This window comes from Aplidium turbinatum, chromosome 4 (genome assembly GCF_918807975.1).
Source record: "Aplidium turbinatum chromosome 4, kaAplTurb1.1, whole genome shotgun sequence".
Taxonomy (NCBI): domain Eukaryota; kingdom Metazoa; phylum Chordata; class Ascidiacea; order Aplousobranchia; family Polyclinidae; genus Aplidium; species Aplidium turbinatum.
In genome coordinates this window covers 43,792,017-43,811,309 of record NC_137475.1, presented here as the reverse complement: position 1 = coordinate 43,811,309, position 19,293 = coordinate 43,792,017, and the positions used below count along the sequence as shown (strand labels likewise).

The following is a 19,293-nucleotide window of genomic DNA, read 5'->3' as shown; positions in this document are numbered from 1 at the left end:
CATGATCTCCAAAGATATGACATCATTTCTGCCGTTGCGTCTATGTATTAGATGTAAACTGGATCCGTGCTCAGAGGCCTACTTATTGTTCCACCCGTAGTTCGACACGCACAGGCTGTTAAAGACGTGATCTAAGCCAGGGATTCGAGACCTGTTCCCAGGAAAATACTGAATCGGGCTTCAAAAAACGTTCTGAACTGCAGGACGTAGGTGTCTTAAGTTTCAGCCAATTCTAGAAAGGATTGCGAGAGGTGGTTCTTGATTTCATGGGGGCGCCGATAATGCATAAAGGTTAAGAAACACTGACTAAGCCAATGAGCAACAGTATTGTGCGGTACCTCAACTGGACTAAATGCGTTCTCAATTCTCATACAACGCTGCGGAAAGCAGACAGTGTTAGCGCAGCCGAGTATATTATTACAGTGAAGATGCAAGTGTGCGATGTAGCGCCAGCATATCTCACCACGACAAGTTCGTCTCATTCAAATTACAAACAACTCGCCCGAGATGTTTCTGGTGCACAAAACGCACTCGAATCACAACAAAAACAGCAATGAAAATATCGCAAGAGAACAAACAGGGAAGAGGACGTGACAATGAAGCCTCGACAGGAGCTGCATCTCTCGTGCTTTGCACTATAAGTCAACTTCGACCAACAAATCTTCAATGTATTCCATTCGACTGCAATAAAACAACAGCTACTGTAATTGAATCTTTTTATAGTAAACGAACGTTCGTCTTATTTTAACGAAACAAATGCTCACAGTGCAGTATTTGTTGAGTTCTCGGTAATGTCATATCCAGGCTTACGCCCTGTAGTTGAATATTTAGTTTAAGGGAAACGGGAAGACAAACCAATCTTCAGGCATGTCTGCAAGCGGCCGAAGACACAGCCGCATGCTCCTGAGCGGTGTCGAACCAGGGTTCTCATCGCTCGACCATGTGGCAGGCAGTTCTCAGCCAAATGTTTTCGTCCTGTTCTCTTCAGGAACGTATCACAATAAAGTTCTTGCAGACGGACGAAAAGCTTCGAGCAATCAACCACATTGTCGCCACTTCAACATACGATGCTGCTTGATATGTTCGTGGTACAGTACTGTATTAGAAAAGCTAAACTGACAATCACAGCATACAGAACCAGTAAGCTAATATCTGTTCACATCATCGATCATTCTTACAAGCAAGAAATCCGACATGGAATTGCTGATATTTTGATGAAACATCAAGATTTATGGGGTTGCACTGCAACATACCTCGGAGCATTAGTAGTAATGGTAACCCTGATAGGCGCCGTGGAAGTTTCCACGGCTACCGTACCCGCTAGTATGGCTTGTACGATTGTCCCCTCGTGCCCCTCCGCGGGGCTTTCCCGAACCCTCCCTGAGCTGAAAAACACAAAGCAGGTTTATTACATGACTGAAGGTACTGGCACTTAATCTGAAGTCCATGGACATGACCTTGACAAATTTACAGCTGTTCCACACTCCTTATAACAAACATTGTTCCAAACAAAAGTATGACGGCAGTTAGATCTTTTGAGGTGAAATCCGGGTTTTCAAAATTGCTTTAATTTAAAGATCCAAGAAAAAGGTTCTTTGCATTGCATTTAGAATATAATTTTCTCCGCAAACTTTCTAAGAAAATTTACTACATTGTGCGTTAAGTGAGTACAAGTACAGATTAGGAAACGTTACGGTAAGTGAAAGTCTTTTTATGCAGCACTTTTTTTATAGAAATACAATACAATGTTGAACATAGTCAGTCGTCACATACATTCTGATATTGCAACCACTAAAAAATATGGGAACAACAGCCCAGTTTCTATTACCAGCTTTTAAAACCTTACAACAAAAGCAAATAAATCATTGTTGGCATGTTAAGTGAGTGAAAAGTGTAGAAATCGTAACCAGTAGTAAATATTTACACAAAATGATACAGAAAGTGGGTGGCTCACTTTCATGGTCTTACCTCCGCCACCATATGCTCCACCACCCCCACTGTAGTTGCCATAATTACCATACCCCCCTTGGTTAAACCCCCCACCAAACCCTCCGTACCCCCCGCCATACGGCATGTCGTATCCGTAATTGCCATAGCCACCATAACCTGAAAACAAGTAAAAAGTTTGGAGAATGGTTTACAATCATCCACATTCCACAGTTTCGTAAGCTGCAAAATTACTGACAGATTTCCAGACAGCAAAATCCGTCATTTTAAATTAAAGATGTTGACATTACAAATTTTACATTAAAAATTACAGATTTTGCTTTCTAGGTTGTATTGCTCCATTTATGTCGAGTTCAATAGAATGAAGTCGTGGCATTTAGAACATCAACAGAAACAATTAAAATTCACGACTAAACATAACAAGGTAAGTTGCCAGGTATCAAGGGGAGCAAGTCTTTTAGGCGCCGGTCAAAACACTGTGGCGCCTAGATATTTAGGTGCGGAGCACTGTGGCGCCCGTTCATTTAGGTGCTATTCCTAGTAAAGTCTGCAGATTGTATCAGCTTGGCAGGTAGGGCAATGCTTTTCACACAAAATGTTGTATTGAACAGAAAAATATGTCATGGCTTCCGCGCGTGAAGCTGCTTAAACCGACAATGCTTATCACACAAAATGTTATGCTAAACAGAAAAATATATTGTATTTTAATGCGCGTGTTCGGCATTTATTTGTTGTTAGTCCAGGTTTGTGTCGGCGAAAGCTTTATCAATAAATTCTTCAAGTTTCCAAACATGACTGAGTTCACTTTTAGTTAAGTCAAATAATAACTACACTAAACATCAGTAAAAAATATACCGTAGCCTATATTCAAGCGGGTGGTAGGCTTGAGTGAAGAGTAACTTAGTTTTCCGTCAAAACCCTGACTAGGTTTAATAACGAGCAAAGTCGCACTGGTCATTATGCTTGCAACTTGTAGCCAGGGTTCATATGCCCTATAGAAATGTAGGAGAGCGTTGTCTCATACGAACTTGCCACACGACTAATAATCCCGAGTAAAAGTAATTGCGAAAGATAACAGATTAAATAACCTTCCATCTGGCTGCAACCTGTGTTCAGGATGCATAGCAAATGTCCTGTGGAGATGTGTTAATATCAAGAATAGTAGAGCGTTGTCTCGCACCTCATCTCCACACGCGCATTAACAAAACAACATATTTTTCTGTTCAATATAACATTTTGTGTGAAAAGCATTGCTCTACCTACCAAGCTGATACAATCTGCAGACTTTACTAGGAATGGCACCTAAATGAACGGGGGCCACAGTACTCCGCATCTAAATATCCAGACGCCACACCACAGTGTGCGCGCCTATTAGACCGGCGCCTAACTGTCTGCGTCTGAAAGACGTGAACCCGGTATCAAGGCCACTGACACAGTGCATGAAAACGAACAGCTCTTTGTCTTTCTTAAGCACCCAAACCAACATTTCCGTCTTTTTACGTTGATTTAACGTCTGCAAATGGTAATAAACCTCAAAATGGAACTGATTTGATGGCCGGAAGCGGTTGGTGAGCTCGTTCGAACAAAAGTTATATTAGTTCGAGAAGTTAAGGATTTTTCAAAATGGTTTTCCTTCAAAACAAGTCTTGCAAACCACGCAGTTCAAAAAAATAATAACAATATGGTTAAAAGTGATGAACTATAGACTACGTCTTTATTCCATCGAGCTGCCGCTATTTGCCTTGTAGAATGCTGAAAGCAACGTAATTTGCAATGGATAACAGCGCCATACAAAAACACATTATTCTTATTGCCAAACTGCTCTTACCACCCGCCCCGTAAACAGGCGCCCCCCATCCACCTGTAAAAATAATTACAAGTTAACAGCAATGGAGGTCGCCATGAAAAAAAGCAATGCAAGAAATTGACATAAAAACGTGCAAACTGTCGGCGTCACCAGGGTGCAAACTCTTTGAATTGTACAATTGTAGAAATTTCTAGCAGTAGCGAGAGCCGAGAGGTACTGGCAGGTAAAACAAGTAAGCTGGACCTACAGCGACATTGTTATTGCGTGTATCTTGGATATATATTGCAGCATGGCTACCTAAAGACACGGCCTGATTTGTCACATTCCAGGGTTGTCGGTATTTTACCCGACCCAAAAAAACCCGGGTGGGTTTTTTCAAAAAAACCCACTTAAAAAAACCCATAAAAAAACCCAGAGCATCATATTTGTCCAGTTTTTATTAGAAAATTGAAAAAATGAACAAAAACACTACAAGGCACTTAAAACAAACTTTAAATTGGGACTTAAGGATGTGATTGTGAAGTAAATTTCCAAGAATAAACTGAAAACGCAGTGGATATTGTACAGTACACAGAAATCAAGTAATGCCCCTTTGTGTATACTACACTAAAACCCATTTATGCAAGAAGGCCTTATAGTTAAACTGGTGAAAGTACTACTCTACTGTAGTCTGTATATATGATGTGAAATGCAATTTAGGAGGCTATTTACCAATTACAGATTCTGCGAAGCAGGACATTAAGGCGCGAACAAAACGGCGCAGACATAACGGCGCCAAAGTCAACGCAACAAGTTCAATTTATAGAACTATAATACTCTGCAACCATAACGAAAGTTTATGTGTGAATAAGGATTTTTGGAGCTGGTATACAAGTCCCCCCCCCCCCACCACCCTTGGCAACTCATGACAAAGAGGAATTGACCAAAACATGTTAACAAAATGAGGAAAAGGTTCTGAGCTGGTTACGTTGACTTTGGCGCCGTTTTGTCTGCGCCGTTTTGCCTCTGCGCCGTTTTGTTCGCGCCTTAATGTCGTGGACCGCAGATTCTGGATTCTAACGCTTGGCTGTTTCAGAGCATTTGCCTAAATGGCCATTGGCCACGCAATCACTCAATTGCTCATCCATTACTATATATAATTTATATATAAATGATAAAAAATATTTAAACATGATGGCATAAATGCTCCTTGCCTTCAAATCTAAAGCAAATGATGCAATAATGTGATTTCTACCACGGTAGCATCAACTTGGTATAAAAATTAGTGGATATGCAACATCCAACTTGATCTTGAAATTAATGGATGATGCAACATTAAGGCAACAACAGCCTTAGTGCATTATTTTATTGAGTTATGCAAGCATGTACTGTGAGTGAAAGGCACTTCATTCGTAAAAAGTAGTTTTGAGGTGAAATAAGCATGAATCTACCTTTTTTTGCATCTTTTTTTAAAAAAAACAAAAAAACCCAGGTTTTTTTTAAAAAAACCCGGGCGGGTTGGGCTTTTTTAAAAAAACCCGGGTTTTTCTCAACCCTGTCACATTTAGCAGAAATTTCCATATTTTGTTAACTTTGGGCGAATGTTTAAATAAATTTTTCTAAAAATTGTATTTTTACGCTTTCTTTACCGTTTTCCCCAGATGACACAATCGAACATCAGGACAGGTAGTAACATCCACAGATGTTGAAAAACATAGAAAATTTGATTTCGAAGATTTTAGTCGACTGTTAATTTTTCAATAACAGTCTGACTCAGCATTTTTCATCTTATTTTTCTCATTTCATTTGCTAATGCTTCCTCAAGGCAACAAAAAGTTTTTAATCATTAGGAGACAGCAAAAAGTAATAAAATCTCAAAAAATGTCAGTCAAACACTAGCAGTAGCTATAATCAAAATCTGCAAAATGTGACAAATCAGGCCGCATCTCCAGGTGGCAATGATTGCAGTTACATTTATCATGGTACAAAATATGTTCAAAGAGAGTGGCTCAATTCCCCAAATAAAAAGAGTCTCAGCCAAAGACAACTTGTATGACAATGTCATCATTCATCGCCGGAGTGATAGTGATCCGAGTGCAATTCATCAGAGTTAGGGACACGAAAGCAATGAGCCACACAACATCTATATATCAATGTTACTAAAAAAAAACTGGAGGAAGACTGAATGACGTGTGGCTGAAAGCACTTTTTTGTGACGTCATAATGTTGTTATATTGGTTGATTTCATGCTTATGGTTCAACAAATTATCTACTCCCGTTGCATTGTAGTGAAACTATCCAGCAACATACCTCTCCCCATTCCTCCACCGCCTCGACCAGCAAACCTGCCACCTCGATCCTGGTTTTGGGCTTCTTTGACTTCCACCTAAAAGCAAGAAATTATGGATCTTATGTAGCTCCCCAGTCCCCAACCACTGCAAGGATAACACTGGAAATCACTGCAAGGGTAGATAGACAAAAAAAAATTTTCAAGTTATTTCTCACAGAAATTATAGAAACCCCAAAATGCTGCTAAAGGATAGTGTTTATAAATGTAAATGAACAAAATCGACATCACATAAGAATCACAGCAATTACCGAATTATTGCAGGAAACATGGTTGAAGCAATTCCATGTGCACACAGAAACAATGCCGCAACTCACAGCAATAACAAGCAGAGAAACTTACAGAACTTCCATCCACATCTTGATTCCTTTCAGCACAAACCAGTTTCAAAATACCATCTTTTTTAAAAGTGATAAAACAAAAACCTCGTTTTTTTCCAGTTGCTTTGTCTATTGGACGCTCGAAAACTTCTATCTGAAATAACAGGGTCATAAAAACTAATTCAGAATTTCCCAAAATGTGTAACCAGGGTAGCCACCCACTACAAACCAGGGTTGTAGTGGGTGGCTGCCCGGGTAGGGTGAGCTGTTTTTTTAAAGGACGTAGCTAGATTTAGAATAGTGTTACCAGATGAGGAATTCTGCTGCAATTTGAGAACACCTTAAAGCTGTTCAAGAAAAATACTCATGGCAACACCTATGCCGAAACAAAGCTTTTTCATTAAAACTTTTAAAAGTTTACTTTCAACAACTAATCAAATACTACAAAGTTTAGGTGTTCATCGAGATTGTTATCTTTTCTAGCATTACTTTTGTTGCAACTACTGCTAAAAAAGAAAAAAAACTAACCATTTAATTCTTGTTCCATTTAGCAGGCTTAGCAACCACCAACCCCCTAACCAAGGAGCATGACTTTTCACATGATGCATATTGCATGAATGATAGTCAACTTATTCTTAAACCAAAAAATAAATTCCAATTTTTTTCCAAATATTTTACAACCTTGCTACAAACGGTCAAATTAGTTTACAAGGGAGTATTTTCTAATGTAGAGTAAAACTATCGACGTATTTAGCAAACATGCTGAGGTAAATCTCAAAATTCTTGGGGTGAGCTGCCGCAACCAATAAAAATTTTAAAGACACTGATCTAGTGAATGATAAACTAAACAATGATGTAAAATTATAGAAAAAATTCACATGGGGTGAAAAGTTTGCAACTAAATTCATGATAAAATGAACTTTGTTTGAAGAACATTTAATGCTTTGCTTTTCATTTGAAAGTGAAACATACTGTACATTACTGTAGCTCAAAATGGCAGGCGATGGAAAGTCAGATGATGACAGTGTTGCCAGCGAATAAATAGTATCATAGCTCAAATTGCAATGACCTTGATCTTAATAACGCAACGTGTATGTAAATTTATCATTTTCCCAAAAAAGACAGTAGTATTGTCTGTACCCTCATCAATGCTGGAACCATGAGTAATGGTTTTCAAAGATTCGAACAGTGGATTAATATCCTAGCAATGTACCTCTCCGAATTTGGAAAAGTGCTCCTTAATTTTATCATTATCAGTGTCTGGACTGATTCCACCAACAAAGAGCTTGCCATCTTTTTTGTGAGCTTGAGCTCTTTTTGGATCAATTTTTCTCCCATCCAGATGATGTGTCGGGATATCTAAAACCTAATTTTTAAATAAACAATTGGATTGCATTAACTAGAAGTGAAATATATGCCAAATAAAGAAAAATGCAGTAGTGTTGTGATGAATTATCTACAATGTTTGTGATGAATTATCTACATTAGAATTATCTACAATTTACAAATCGATTCATGCTTTTCCATTGTAAGGAAGACTCTATCAAAGCTGACGCTATTTACACTCCACAATATTTTCTAAAATGCTTCTATTACGCCAGATCAGCCTATTGTAACATTTTACAAGATGCATATATAAAATTACGCTTATAGTAATGTAGGCTGTGATTTCAGGTAAGCATTGGAATCAAATCATCACAATTAATGCACAGCATGTCCCATTGTCCCATAGCTAAAAGTTCCAACAATTTGTTGTTTCGCATGATGCTTTAAGTCCAAACAGTTTTCTATCAGCCAATGTATGAGGACGTTGCTGCATTGGTGGGCTGTGGAATATCCTCCTTGAAACTTGGTTACTGGGGATTTCAATATGAGATGGTCTGAGGACTGATTTAGGGTGTTGCATTTTGGGCAGCTTGGATGAGTTGTTATCTCCCATTGGTGGTGTCCAACGTTTTCTTCGTACACAGTTCTTCGTAAACAATTTTTTGTAAACAATTCTTTGTAAAATTAATTTTTTGTAAAACAATTCTTCCCAAAGCATTTATTTGTGCATGCAATTGAGATTTGATGTATATAAAAAAATGCTTTACGAAAAATTGTTTTACAGATTTCATTTCACCAACAACTGTTTACGAAGAATTGTTTTACAAACAACTGTTTACGAAGAATTGTTTTACGAACAACTGTTTACGAAGAATTGTTTTACAAACAACTGTTTACGAAGAATTGTTTTACGAACAACTGTTTACGAAGAATTGTTTTACAAACAACTGTTTACAAAGAATTGTTTTACGAACAACTGTTTACGAAGAATTGTTTTACAAACAACTGTTTACGAAGAATTGTTTTACAAACAACTGTTTACGAAGAATTGTTTTACGAACAACTGTTTACGAAGAATTGTTTTACAAACAACTGTTTACGAAGAATTGTTTTACAAACAACTGTTTACGAAGAATTGTTTTACGAACAACTGTTTACGAAGAATTGTTTTACAAACAACTGTTTACGAAGAATTGTTTTACGAACAACTGTTTACGAACAATTTGCATATAACCCCACTGGGAAAGGTTGCCATTTGTTTTAGTTTGTTTTGTTCTTATGCGGTTTGCAGTGGACCATAATTTTCTGATAACCGCGTCAAAACCAACAATAATATATACAATGGGATAGTTCCAGACACTTTTCATGTAATTTACTTACATATTGTCATTGAAAAGTAACATGTAGGGAACCTCAATACGGTACTTTTTTTTCCTTTAAATAGCGACCCTTAAACATAATTTGTAAAATCAGATGCTAATAGTGAAAATGCAAAGGTCTTTCAGCTGATATAATTGAAGAAAACCTACTTTTTGTATTGAAGCTGGATCTTCAAACAAAACAAAACCAAACCCTCTCGACCGTTCTGTTTTGCTATCTTTTTTAATTGTGCAATCCTTCACAACACCAAACTTCGAGAAATAGTCCTTCAATCCAACTGTTGAAAAATAGATGAAATGGCAACTCTGACTTTTATTTAATTGTAATAGTTTAAGTCATATTTACACATTCATTGTTAATATTTCAATAAAAACTATGAGAAATTGTTTTAAAATGTCACTGTGAGTGACATTCCGTTGTCATGTCAGGCAACTGATGCCCACACATTGAATTGAACACAGCAAAAATACAAACATTACTCACAAGCTTCCGTGTCCCATGACAATCCACCAACAAACATTTTCCTAAAAACAAAATGAAATGTCACAATCCAGCAAGCGTCAGACTACTAAGTGAGTAATCTACCAGCCACAATAGGCTGTCTGATGATTACTCCACCTTTTCAAAAGGTTTTCCTATTGATATGGGTTGCAGGAAATCTTACGCCACCCCAGTCACGATCATGCTATGATAGCCCAGGAAAAGGAGCCCTACAAATCTCTTTTCAATTCCACCCTAATAGCTCAGTTGGTTACATGCCTGACTTTACAATCAAGACAGAGGCTATATTTACCATATATATGTAGTAAATATAGTGATTCCCCCAAACACAAATTTTTGGTAAAATTACCCCAAACACGAATTTCAAAATAAACAGGCTAATATTTGTTCAAACTCAAAAACTGAAATGGCACAGGCAAGAAGATTGCTATCCCTATTTCTGCACTAAAAATTAGACCAAAACCACTTTTCAGATTTCAGCAATCAGCAAATGTTTGACCTAGTACCAAAACCCTTCCCCTAATAAAATTGAAAACTTTCTGAGCATCTGCACTAACTTTGCTGTTAAATCTTTTCTGGTGAACCTAGAATTGCCATTGAAACATCAATGAAATCGGAAAATAATACTCTAGCGCCATGTGGCAAATAAAAGTTCAAAACAGCAACCGCTAGATGGCGATAGTAATTATCGCGCATTCGAGCAATTTTACCATTGCGCAAGAGCGTCTATATCCGTTTTGATCTGGTCATGGAAAAGGTATGGAAGTGTAATGAAGAGTTAGCCTTTGCCTAGGATGCAGATATAATTCAGATATATGCATCCTAGTAGAAACTTATTTAAACATGTATATTATACAGGCTAGTGTGAGGGTGTTCAGAGCCGGAGGCAAATTTACAAATGTCAATCAATCAATGGTTTATTTGTCAGGAACAGGAACATAGTACATGTTTGATATATGCAAGTATATTAATATAGGCTGTGGATATGCCAAGGTCTCCTCCGGTCCAGGTCGTGCTGACACAACAGTGTTAGCCTCTTGCAGTGCTGCCGGTGAAACTCTTCCATCCTTGATCGTCTTCCAAGGCAAGAACCTCCCAAACACGTGGAAATTAGTGTTGGGTGATATATCAAACTTTCGATACGATATCTTTTCAATATCAATATTTATTTCAATTTCACAATTGGGATACTGCGAGCAACACAAAGTCTGTTTGATAGAACCAGCTGTCAGAATCGGAATCATCAGATGCTGCATCGAAGGATGAGGTTGTCGCGTTATCACTGGAATCGGACACATCAAGAGGCTCATCGCTTAGCTGTAAATTTACACTACCTTCACCGTTCGCAATGAAGCGTCCACGTTTTTGTGCTTTGATACCCAGCATCCACACGCCTCTTTCACAGAGCTCCATCAGGGTGTTGACTAAGGAGCAAATCCATGGCTGTGGCATAACGACTGGAAGGAATGTCTAACCCTCACCTTATTTTTACTGCCGATGCTAATGCTCGAGTTCCACTGCTGCGTTAAGGAAATTAGGCTTGGCAGTCAATGTGTTAAAGATGTAGCAACTAACACTGGAATTTTGATAATATTAATTGGTTAGCGCGTGACTTCTGGAACAAAGAAACTTCAAGATCAATCGGCGCTGGTTCGACTCTCGGGGTGTGTGCTTGAGCAACGCACGTTAAGGAATGCTCTCCATTCAGCGGCATCTAACGGATGGAATAATTCCCTGGCAACAAGACTTCAACAATCGGAAACTTCACTCTGTCAATCTCGGCGACCGGGCCTGCGCCAGTGATTCAAAGCTTCTACCTACAAGTATGCAAAACTGCCAGGATTAAGCTCTGCTAGAAGCTTTCTCAGTCCGAGGATAAAGATTCAATCAATCAATTGATGGGTAATGTCATCACTGCTATTGTGTTCTCAAGTCTTTAAAATGTTTGGATTGATATTTTTTCACTAAATAAATAAGAATCAGGAAAATTGCGGATACGTGGTAATTTATACATATTTTCCTACAGACCAACATCGTTTTCGGGATCCATTACGCCAAGGTTTTTTTTTTTTTTTGGATGAAACTATGTGAAAATAATCAGTAGGTATGCAGGAGCTAACCATGTCAAATGGAAGCAAATTTATTCCAAAATAAACGTGCAATTGAAAGATTTGTTGTATCCACGAATTTTCCCAACTGCGCATTTACGCATTAGGGATTTTTTCCCTTCCACAAAAATCCTTCTCCTATATCACGATTTTCTTCCGTATTTCCGAAGTTGATGGAATTTTCGCCTGAAATAAATTGTTTTGTAAGGTAGACGCAAGTAGCTAGAAGTGGATTACTACCAAAAAAATATATATATCTTCAGAATTAAAGAGTGGGTGATGAATAATATTTCGTGTTTCAGAAAAAAAATTCGTGTTTAGGGGAATGACCATATAGCCTCTGTGGCTATATTTCCTAGTTTGCTCTAAAGCAAAAAGTCACAAGGTTTTGTTTTAACTTTTACTTTATTTTTGTTGAAGATGCTACAACCGGGTGCAACCTAGTTAGTACCCTGAACAGTTCGTACCCTGAAAAGATCAAGAGAAAAAATTCAAAAAAGCCAAAGTCGCTGTTTGGAGTTTCTGCAAACAAACAAACAAACTGAAAAGATTGACAGAAAAAAAATAGATCAAAGCCTAAGTCGCTGATTGCAGTTTCCGTTTTTCCGCAGTTTCCGCAAACATTTTTAAATTTCTGGTAATGATCCTAAGAGTTTGCCGGAGTCGCTGATTGCAGTTTTCGCAAACATTTTAAAAGGGTTAGGGTTAGGAAAAGATGGAGAGAAAAAATTGAAAAAAGCTGAAGTCGCTGATCGCAGTTTCCGCAAACATTTTAAAAGGGTTAGGGTTGAGAAAAGATTGAGAGAAAAAATTAAAAAAGCCGAAGTTGCTGATCGGAGTTTCCGCAAACAAACAAACTGAAAAGATAGAGAGAGAAAAATAGAACAAAGCCTAAGTCGCTGATTGCAGTTTCCGTTTTTCCGCAAACAATTTTAAAATTTCCGGTAATGATCCTAAGAGTTTGCCGAAGTCGCTGATCACAGTTTCCGCAAACATTTTAAAAGGGTTAGGGTTGAGATCAGAGTTTCCGCAATCATTTTAAAATTTCCGGTAATGATCCTGTGAGTTTTTGTTTGTTTGAGGAAACTGCGATCAGCGACTTCGGCTTTGTGCTATTTTTTTCTCTCAATCTTTTCAGAGGAAAAATTTTTAAATGTTTGCGAAAACTGCTATCAGTGACTTCGGCTTTTTTTAATTTTTTCTTTCGATCTTTTCAGGGTGCGAACTAGGTTGCATCCGCTACAACCATCAAATCTGGCAGTTTTTGTTTGATCACTTTAAAGTGCAACTGCACGATTGAATTAACATAGGCTAGAATCCATTGCCAAGACATCTGGAACCTGTTGAATAACTCACTTCCTTACAATTGAGGCCCACAGTCGAGAAACCGACCCTTTTCTCACGCTCTCTAGCGCTTCTCTCTCACGCTACCTGGAAGTAGCAAACTCGTCAACGCCACCTAGCGATATGACGTCAGTTGGAGTCGAGACCAAACTAGCCGAGATAGGCTTGGTTGCTACTGAATGCGCAAATTTATAAGGCATCCATAGTGAAGACGCATCTTTCAGCCAGCATTATACAAATTTAGTTGTTCATGCTTGTGTGCCAGGAGTGGTTTGCGAAGCCCATCGCCGAAGGCTAGTTTCGTAGATTACAACAGCCAAACTTGGTTATATCGAAAATATGTTGTATTGTACGGTATTGCAGGACATAGTGCAGTCGACTATCATGCGATAACGCTTTAGCATTCATTGGGACTGTCTTCGGCGGTGTTGACATCTCCGTTCTATAAAAATAATCTAGATGAAGCTAAAAAAAGACTAGAATAAGCCAAATTGAAGCAGAAATAAAGTAAAAGGATAAACCAACATACAATACTGATGACAAATCACATTACGACACACAAATCGAAAACAAACCAAACCAAAAAACACCAAATCTAAAAATAAACGAAACGGTTGCAATAAACCAGGTTAAACCAAGACTAAAATGTTAACACTGGTCTTTGGAACCCAGCATAGTCTCCATCGTCACTGGGATACTTTCTGCGGATAAATGACACAATGCAGGATGGCAGCACGACTCTGTTGGACTTGCCGAGAACTTCTCCATCTAACAGCCACTCCAGCACCTGCCTATAGGCGACCAGCCTGAATTGCCTGGGAAATGTAACAGCAAGTCGTTTAATAATGAATGGAACAATTACGCAACCAGCTCTTGAAAGGCTGTTGAACAATGAACAGTAAACAAGCTCAAGTGAACGCACTCATAAGAAAAAGAGATGTCAATAGAAATGTAAACCTAATAGCCTACAAGGCAATGAAGGAATATACTTCATATACTGGTTCCACCCATATGCAAATGGATATGTTTTAAGAGCATACTAGATATGCCGGTTATAACATGCAATTGTTATACTACTAAGGTAACTCTACAATACTCCACCAATCTTTTTGACTATTTTATTTCAAATATTGCTGCCCTTCAATTGTTGTGTCCCACGACTTCTCGGATAGTTCATATTCAGATGACAGATAGAAAAATGAAGAATGAGCAGATGCATCTCTATTTTTAAGTGGGGTAGAAGATGCAACTGGCTTAACCAGACTGGAAAGCAACATTGTTTCAGTGTTCGTGCCCACGGTATTTCGTCCAAACCACGTTTGGGTACCTGTTGAGAACTAATGCTGTAGTAGTGGCACAATAGACTGTTATGAGTAGTTGTAAATAAGCAAAAAGAAACATTTTAACATTGACTGCAGAATCAATCAAACTTTAAAAAAAAGATAGCAGATAAGCACTTATTGATAGGTGACTCACCAACAGATCGCTTTGTAGTCTGCTCCTGTTTAAATGAAACCTGACAAGCCTTGGATTGGAAAGATGCTGTTTCACACCGGGTGGAAACATCCGAATGACTCACTTGAAAACTCGCAGCTAACCATTTGTTTGTCAACATCCGCATTCCGCAACCTCCAATACCTAATATGTATTGTAAAGTACACTTTGCTTTATTAACAACCATTGAAGATTATAACGTTTTGAAATTGGTACCATGCCAGTATTAGATGCATTTGAATTGTACATAAGAGATTAATGCAACAGCATTATGCGGTGATTTTGACTACTGGGTAATTTACAAAAAAAAAAAGAAATATGATAGAACGATAAACCCCTCGGCCACCACCAGAGATAAAAGAGGAGGACATCACCCGTAACTGAATACAAGCAGCACATTAGATTGAACCTGTAGCCTATATTAATTATGTTGGTTCATCAATACAACAATGCAAGGCTACATACTGTCATCTCATCATGCATAGCAACGTCAATGGAATCTTCAGCAGCAGTCGGCACAGCTTGTTGAGATGCAGTGGTTTTACTTTTCTTGGTCGAACCCGCACCCATTTCATCATTCATGGCCTACAAAAAATTGACAATTAATATCAGATTACTGTATGTCTCACACACCTCCTGAACACATATGAAGACCTGGGTAGCACAATTGTAGTTTGGGCAACATTGAATTATGATCAGATTATGAATCCCACTAGCTACATTCTGTAAAAGTTAGGAAAGAAAACAATCTGGACATCAAATTTGTATAAAAAATTGCTAAGCCACATATTCTGAGCCAAAAGTTGTTAATCCCAATTGAGAGATAAAAGGTGTTATGTCAAAGTAAGTACCGTAAGCAACACAGTAAGTTTTGCAACCTTGCTGTTTTGCAAGGTTGTGATCTGTTGTAATTAGACTATAACAATGGTACCGGTATTACATAACTACTTAATCGTTTTGAGCAGATGGCACATTGTGTGTTCATAAAATTTAAAACAAGTAGGCCTAAAAACATTACATAGGATATGCAGCCTATAGCTTCTATTGTGTAACTACAAACCTTCACTATTGTCCGCTTTTGCATTCGATGATCTCTATCCAGCTTAGATGCAGTAGCATCAGGCGTACCGGTAGCAGAAGTACATTTTATGGTGGGAACAGCAGATTTCTTCAGAATGTAACGTTTGCAAAATCCCATATTAACTTCAAAATAATTTTCAAAATCCTGCTCAAGAAAGTGATTTGAGCAGATAACACTGGTAGGGAAGGGTCCATTCCATTTGCGGACTTGATGAGCAAACTTGCACCAGTTAATTCGCAAACGTTAATCGTTAGGGAAGGCAAAAAATGTCACCTTTGCACCAGAAACAAATGTTGTGTGATAGATAGAGCAAATTTTCACCATTTTAAATGTTTGGCTCAGAACTACAATAATCTAAGAAACGAAGTTGCAAGAGAAATGTTTTGTTTTAAAAGTTTTATATATTTGAACTAAAGACTTGAAGCTTACAAGAATGTCACATAACATTGGTTAAGATGTACCGTACCTTTCCTTGCATGGCCTATGACAGCTTTGGTCTGTCCCTTCACCAACAATTTCAATGGATAAGTCAACAGACCTGGCTTATTTTTTTCAAACTCGAGATTGCAAAGAGCCTATACTACCTGTCTTCACATAAAAAGCACGTGCAACAAGATCGAAGCAGCGAAAAAAAACTTCCTTCCTCTAGGTCTAGGACAAACACAACTAGCTAAACTAAAACTAGTAAAAGACTTGTAAAACCAGTTGTCGCTTCGATCTGACTGACTCCAACTGACGTCATAATCTGCGTGTTGCGCAATGCAGGCGGAACGTGGCCAAAAATACAAGCGCGTGGAAAACCATAGTTTTGATAATTTTTATTGAGATAATTATAGCCTTAAAAAGTAAGGGCGAGGTTGGTATTTATAGATTGAAACATGCTCTTTCAGATAAAGTGCGGTCAAAGTCATCGTGCAGTAGCACTTTAAGTCAGGCAGTAACTTCTCGACTGCGCCGTACATGCAGATTCAAAGTTACAGTAGCTCTTGGACCATTACAGGCAATCCTCAATAACAGGGACAATGGGACATCACTGATTAAAACTAGGAGGGTGCAACCTAGTTCGTACCTTGAACCATTCGTACAGTCAGTTCGTACCCTGAAAAGATTGAAAAAAAAAACTAAAAAAAGCCGAAGTCGCTGATCACAGTTTAATAGCACAAGGCCGAAGTCGCTGATCGGAGTTTCCCCAAACAATTTGAAACAAACTCGAGGGTTAGGGTTAGCGGAAACTGCGGTTAGCGGAAACTGCGAAACTGCGGAAAAATGTTTGCGGAAACTGCGATCAGCGAGGGTTAGGTATCTATGGTTAGAGTTAGGGTAAGCAGAAACTGCGGAAAAATGTTTGCGGAAACTGCAATCAGCAAGGGTTAGAGCATAGATTACTCTATGGTTAGGGTAAAGATTAGTGGAAACTGCGGAAAAATGTTTGCGGAAACTGCGGAAAAATATTTGCGAAAACTGCGATCAGCGAGGGTTAGGGTTAGAGCATAGATTACTCTATGGTTAGAATTAGCAGAAATTGTGGAAAAATGTTTGCGGAAACTGCAACCAGCGGACTTCGGTTTTGAGCTATTTTTTCTCTCGATCTTTTCAGGGGGAAAATTTTAAGATGATTGCGGAAACTGCAATCAGCGACTTCGGCTTTTTTTATTTTTTTCTTGATCTTTTCAAGGTACGAACTGATGGTCCGAACTGTTCATGGTACGAACTAGGTTACATCCAAACTAGGATACTACTACTTTTCTCATTCTTTGTTTTGAAAATCTGAAATAAAAATTATGTCATGCTTGAGTGAATGATATATGGTAAAAATAGCCACTGCGTAGTGCGTACAAAGAAACTTCAAGATCAAGTGGCACTGGTTTGACTCAAAGGGTGTGCACTTGAGCAACACACAGGGTTGCCAACCTTTAAAAATATTTCCCGCCCAAACTGATCACTGAACCCGCCCAAAACCAGCCCAAACGCTTTTTTGACGTCATAATACAACTAAACTTCCAAAATATTTTTGATAGACTCAATTCAATCATATATACTAATGTCTAACATATCTAGATCTTATATATAATTTACGCTGAAATTAGCATGTACCTGCAAAAAAAGAACAATCAATGTGTAAAAATTGAGAGATAATTACAGTGCAAACAAAATAACAAATATGTAACTTTACTAAACACAGGTCAGCACAGCAGGCACAGTATGTCCAATTACACATTACCTACACATTTATGATCATACATATTCACGCCAAACTTATCTAACAATTTCAGAGGTTATTTATCCCACTTTCTCATGGTAAACAATGCCTTGCTATGAACACAACAGCGTTAAGTAAAGCTTTGAAGGCCTAGTGAACTTTTATGTGAACTTTCTTTTAAAATGAAAATAGAAAAATAATAAAACATTAATTTATGCATCTCACTAGCACAAAATAAACTTGCCTTCTTTATGAGACCAATCTAATGGCTGACATGACAGCATTAGGGCAGCAACTTACAGCATTCTATACAACTTACCTCAACCTAACCACAGTACATTTGAATTTCGACTACATTCTCTCCTTTTGATAAATTTTAGCAATCTCACGTTTTTTTTTAGACACATTATTCAAACCAGCCCAAAAAACCGCAACCCGCAACCTTCAAAAAAATCCCGCAACTCAGGACGAAAACCAGCCCAATTGGGCGTGAAAACCGCAAGGCTGGCAACACTGGCAACACATATCAAACACAGCTCTCTATTCAGCAGCACCCAGTGGATGGAATAATTCACAGACAACAGCAATAAGTACCGTAAATTCACTCTATCAAACTTGGTGACCAGGCCTGCGTCAATAGTTTAAAGCCTTTACAACTAGCACAGCCAATTCAAAACTTTCAAGATTAACATTCTCGATCCGAGGATAAAGTTTCCCACAATCAATCAACTTGTAACAAAACAATTATAACCACAACTTACGAGTCATTATCTTCTGTTGCGTTGATTAAGTCACCTTCTTCTACTAGTTTATTTTCTTCTGGTTTTACTTCAACTTTTGCATCACCTTCAGTTGGTTGATTTTCATCAACATTTTCAGGAGATTCACTTTCTTTAAGCTCGGGCATGGCCGAGGCTTCTTCGACAGTTGCATTGGTCGCTTCTGCTTCTTGGTTATCAGACATTTCTAATTATTTAAAATTCAAGACTTGCCTAAAAACAAATTTAAAACCACAAACGTTCAAACGCTAGGATTATTACTTATTAGCCTATAAGTTGCTGAAATTCAAAGAACAGAAAAAACAACCGAAAGCAAAGTTGCCAGATATATTTCATATTTCCAGCTCAACTGCCACAAAAAAGGAGCCTAACCATTTGCAAGTTGAAACCAGCCCAAAAGTAGTCCAAAATTTTCACAATTGCACAAAGGATTAGAAATGGTATTTATTTTGTGAAATTTGGTTTTAAATAAAACAAAACTACACAAAATCAATCACTATAAATCCCGTTACTGCTAAAATTTTCCGGGGTCTTCGAAACAAAACTAACCCAATTCTATTTTTTTGCGGAATTGGAAACTCCTCTGACAGAACGTTTATTTGTCACCAGTTTCGAATATTTTCATTGGTTGTTGTGACCATGCGGCTTTCGCTTCATTTGTTTTGCTATTGGATGAAAAC

The 19,293-nt window shown here is 38.1% G+C and overlaps 1 protein-coding gene across 2 annotated transcripts; it reads right to left on the bottom strand.

Annotated features, from left to right (window-relative positions):
- Nucleotides 1-396: 396 nt before the first annotated feature.
- On the bottom strand, nt 397-18,910 carry LOC145768744 (heterogeneous nuclear ribonucleoprotein A/B-like). 2 transcript variants are annotated; one of them, XM_082580327.1, is made up of 10 exons: nt 18,596-18,910; nt 9,590-9,630; nt 9,256-9,383; nt 7,614-7,766; nt 6,423-6,554; nt 6,044-6,119; nt 3,776-3,808; nt 1,955-2,106; nt 1,254-1,385; nt 397-681 (listed from the first exon to the last, which is right to left on the bottom strand). In XM_082580327.1, exons 1-9 carry the CDS (start codon nt 18,796-18,798, stop codon nt 1,263-1,265), a joined length of 1,041 nt encoding a protein of 346 aa, XP_082436453.1. In that variant the 5' UTR covers nt 18,799-18,910; the 3' UTR covers nt 397-681; nt 1,254-1,262. The 2 variants fall into 2 exon arrangements, with proteins under 2 accessions (XP_082436453.1, XP_082436454.1); XM_082580328.1 differs by having other exon boundaries at nt 1,969-2,106.
- Between the last annotated feature and the right edge of the window lie 383 nt (nt 18,911-19,293).

Coding starts and splice junctions, on each gene's coding strand:
- LOC145768744 (XM_082580327.1), bottom strand. CDS start 18,798: ATGTCTGATAACCAAGAAGCAGAAGCGACCAATGCAACTGTCGAAGAA. Junction 9,384..9,589: donor GTCATGGGACACGGAAGCTT/GTGAGTAATGTT, acceptor ATTTTTCAACAG/TTGGATTGAAGGACTATTTC. Junction 1,386..1,954: donor GCGGAGGTAAGACCATGAAA/GTGAGCCACCCA, acceptor TGTGTTTTTCAG/CTCAGGGAGGGTTCGGGAAA.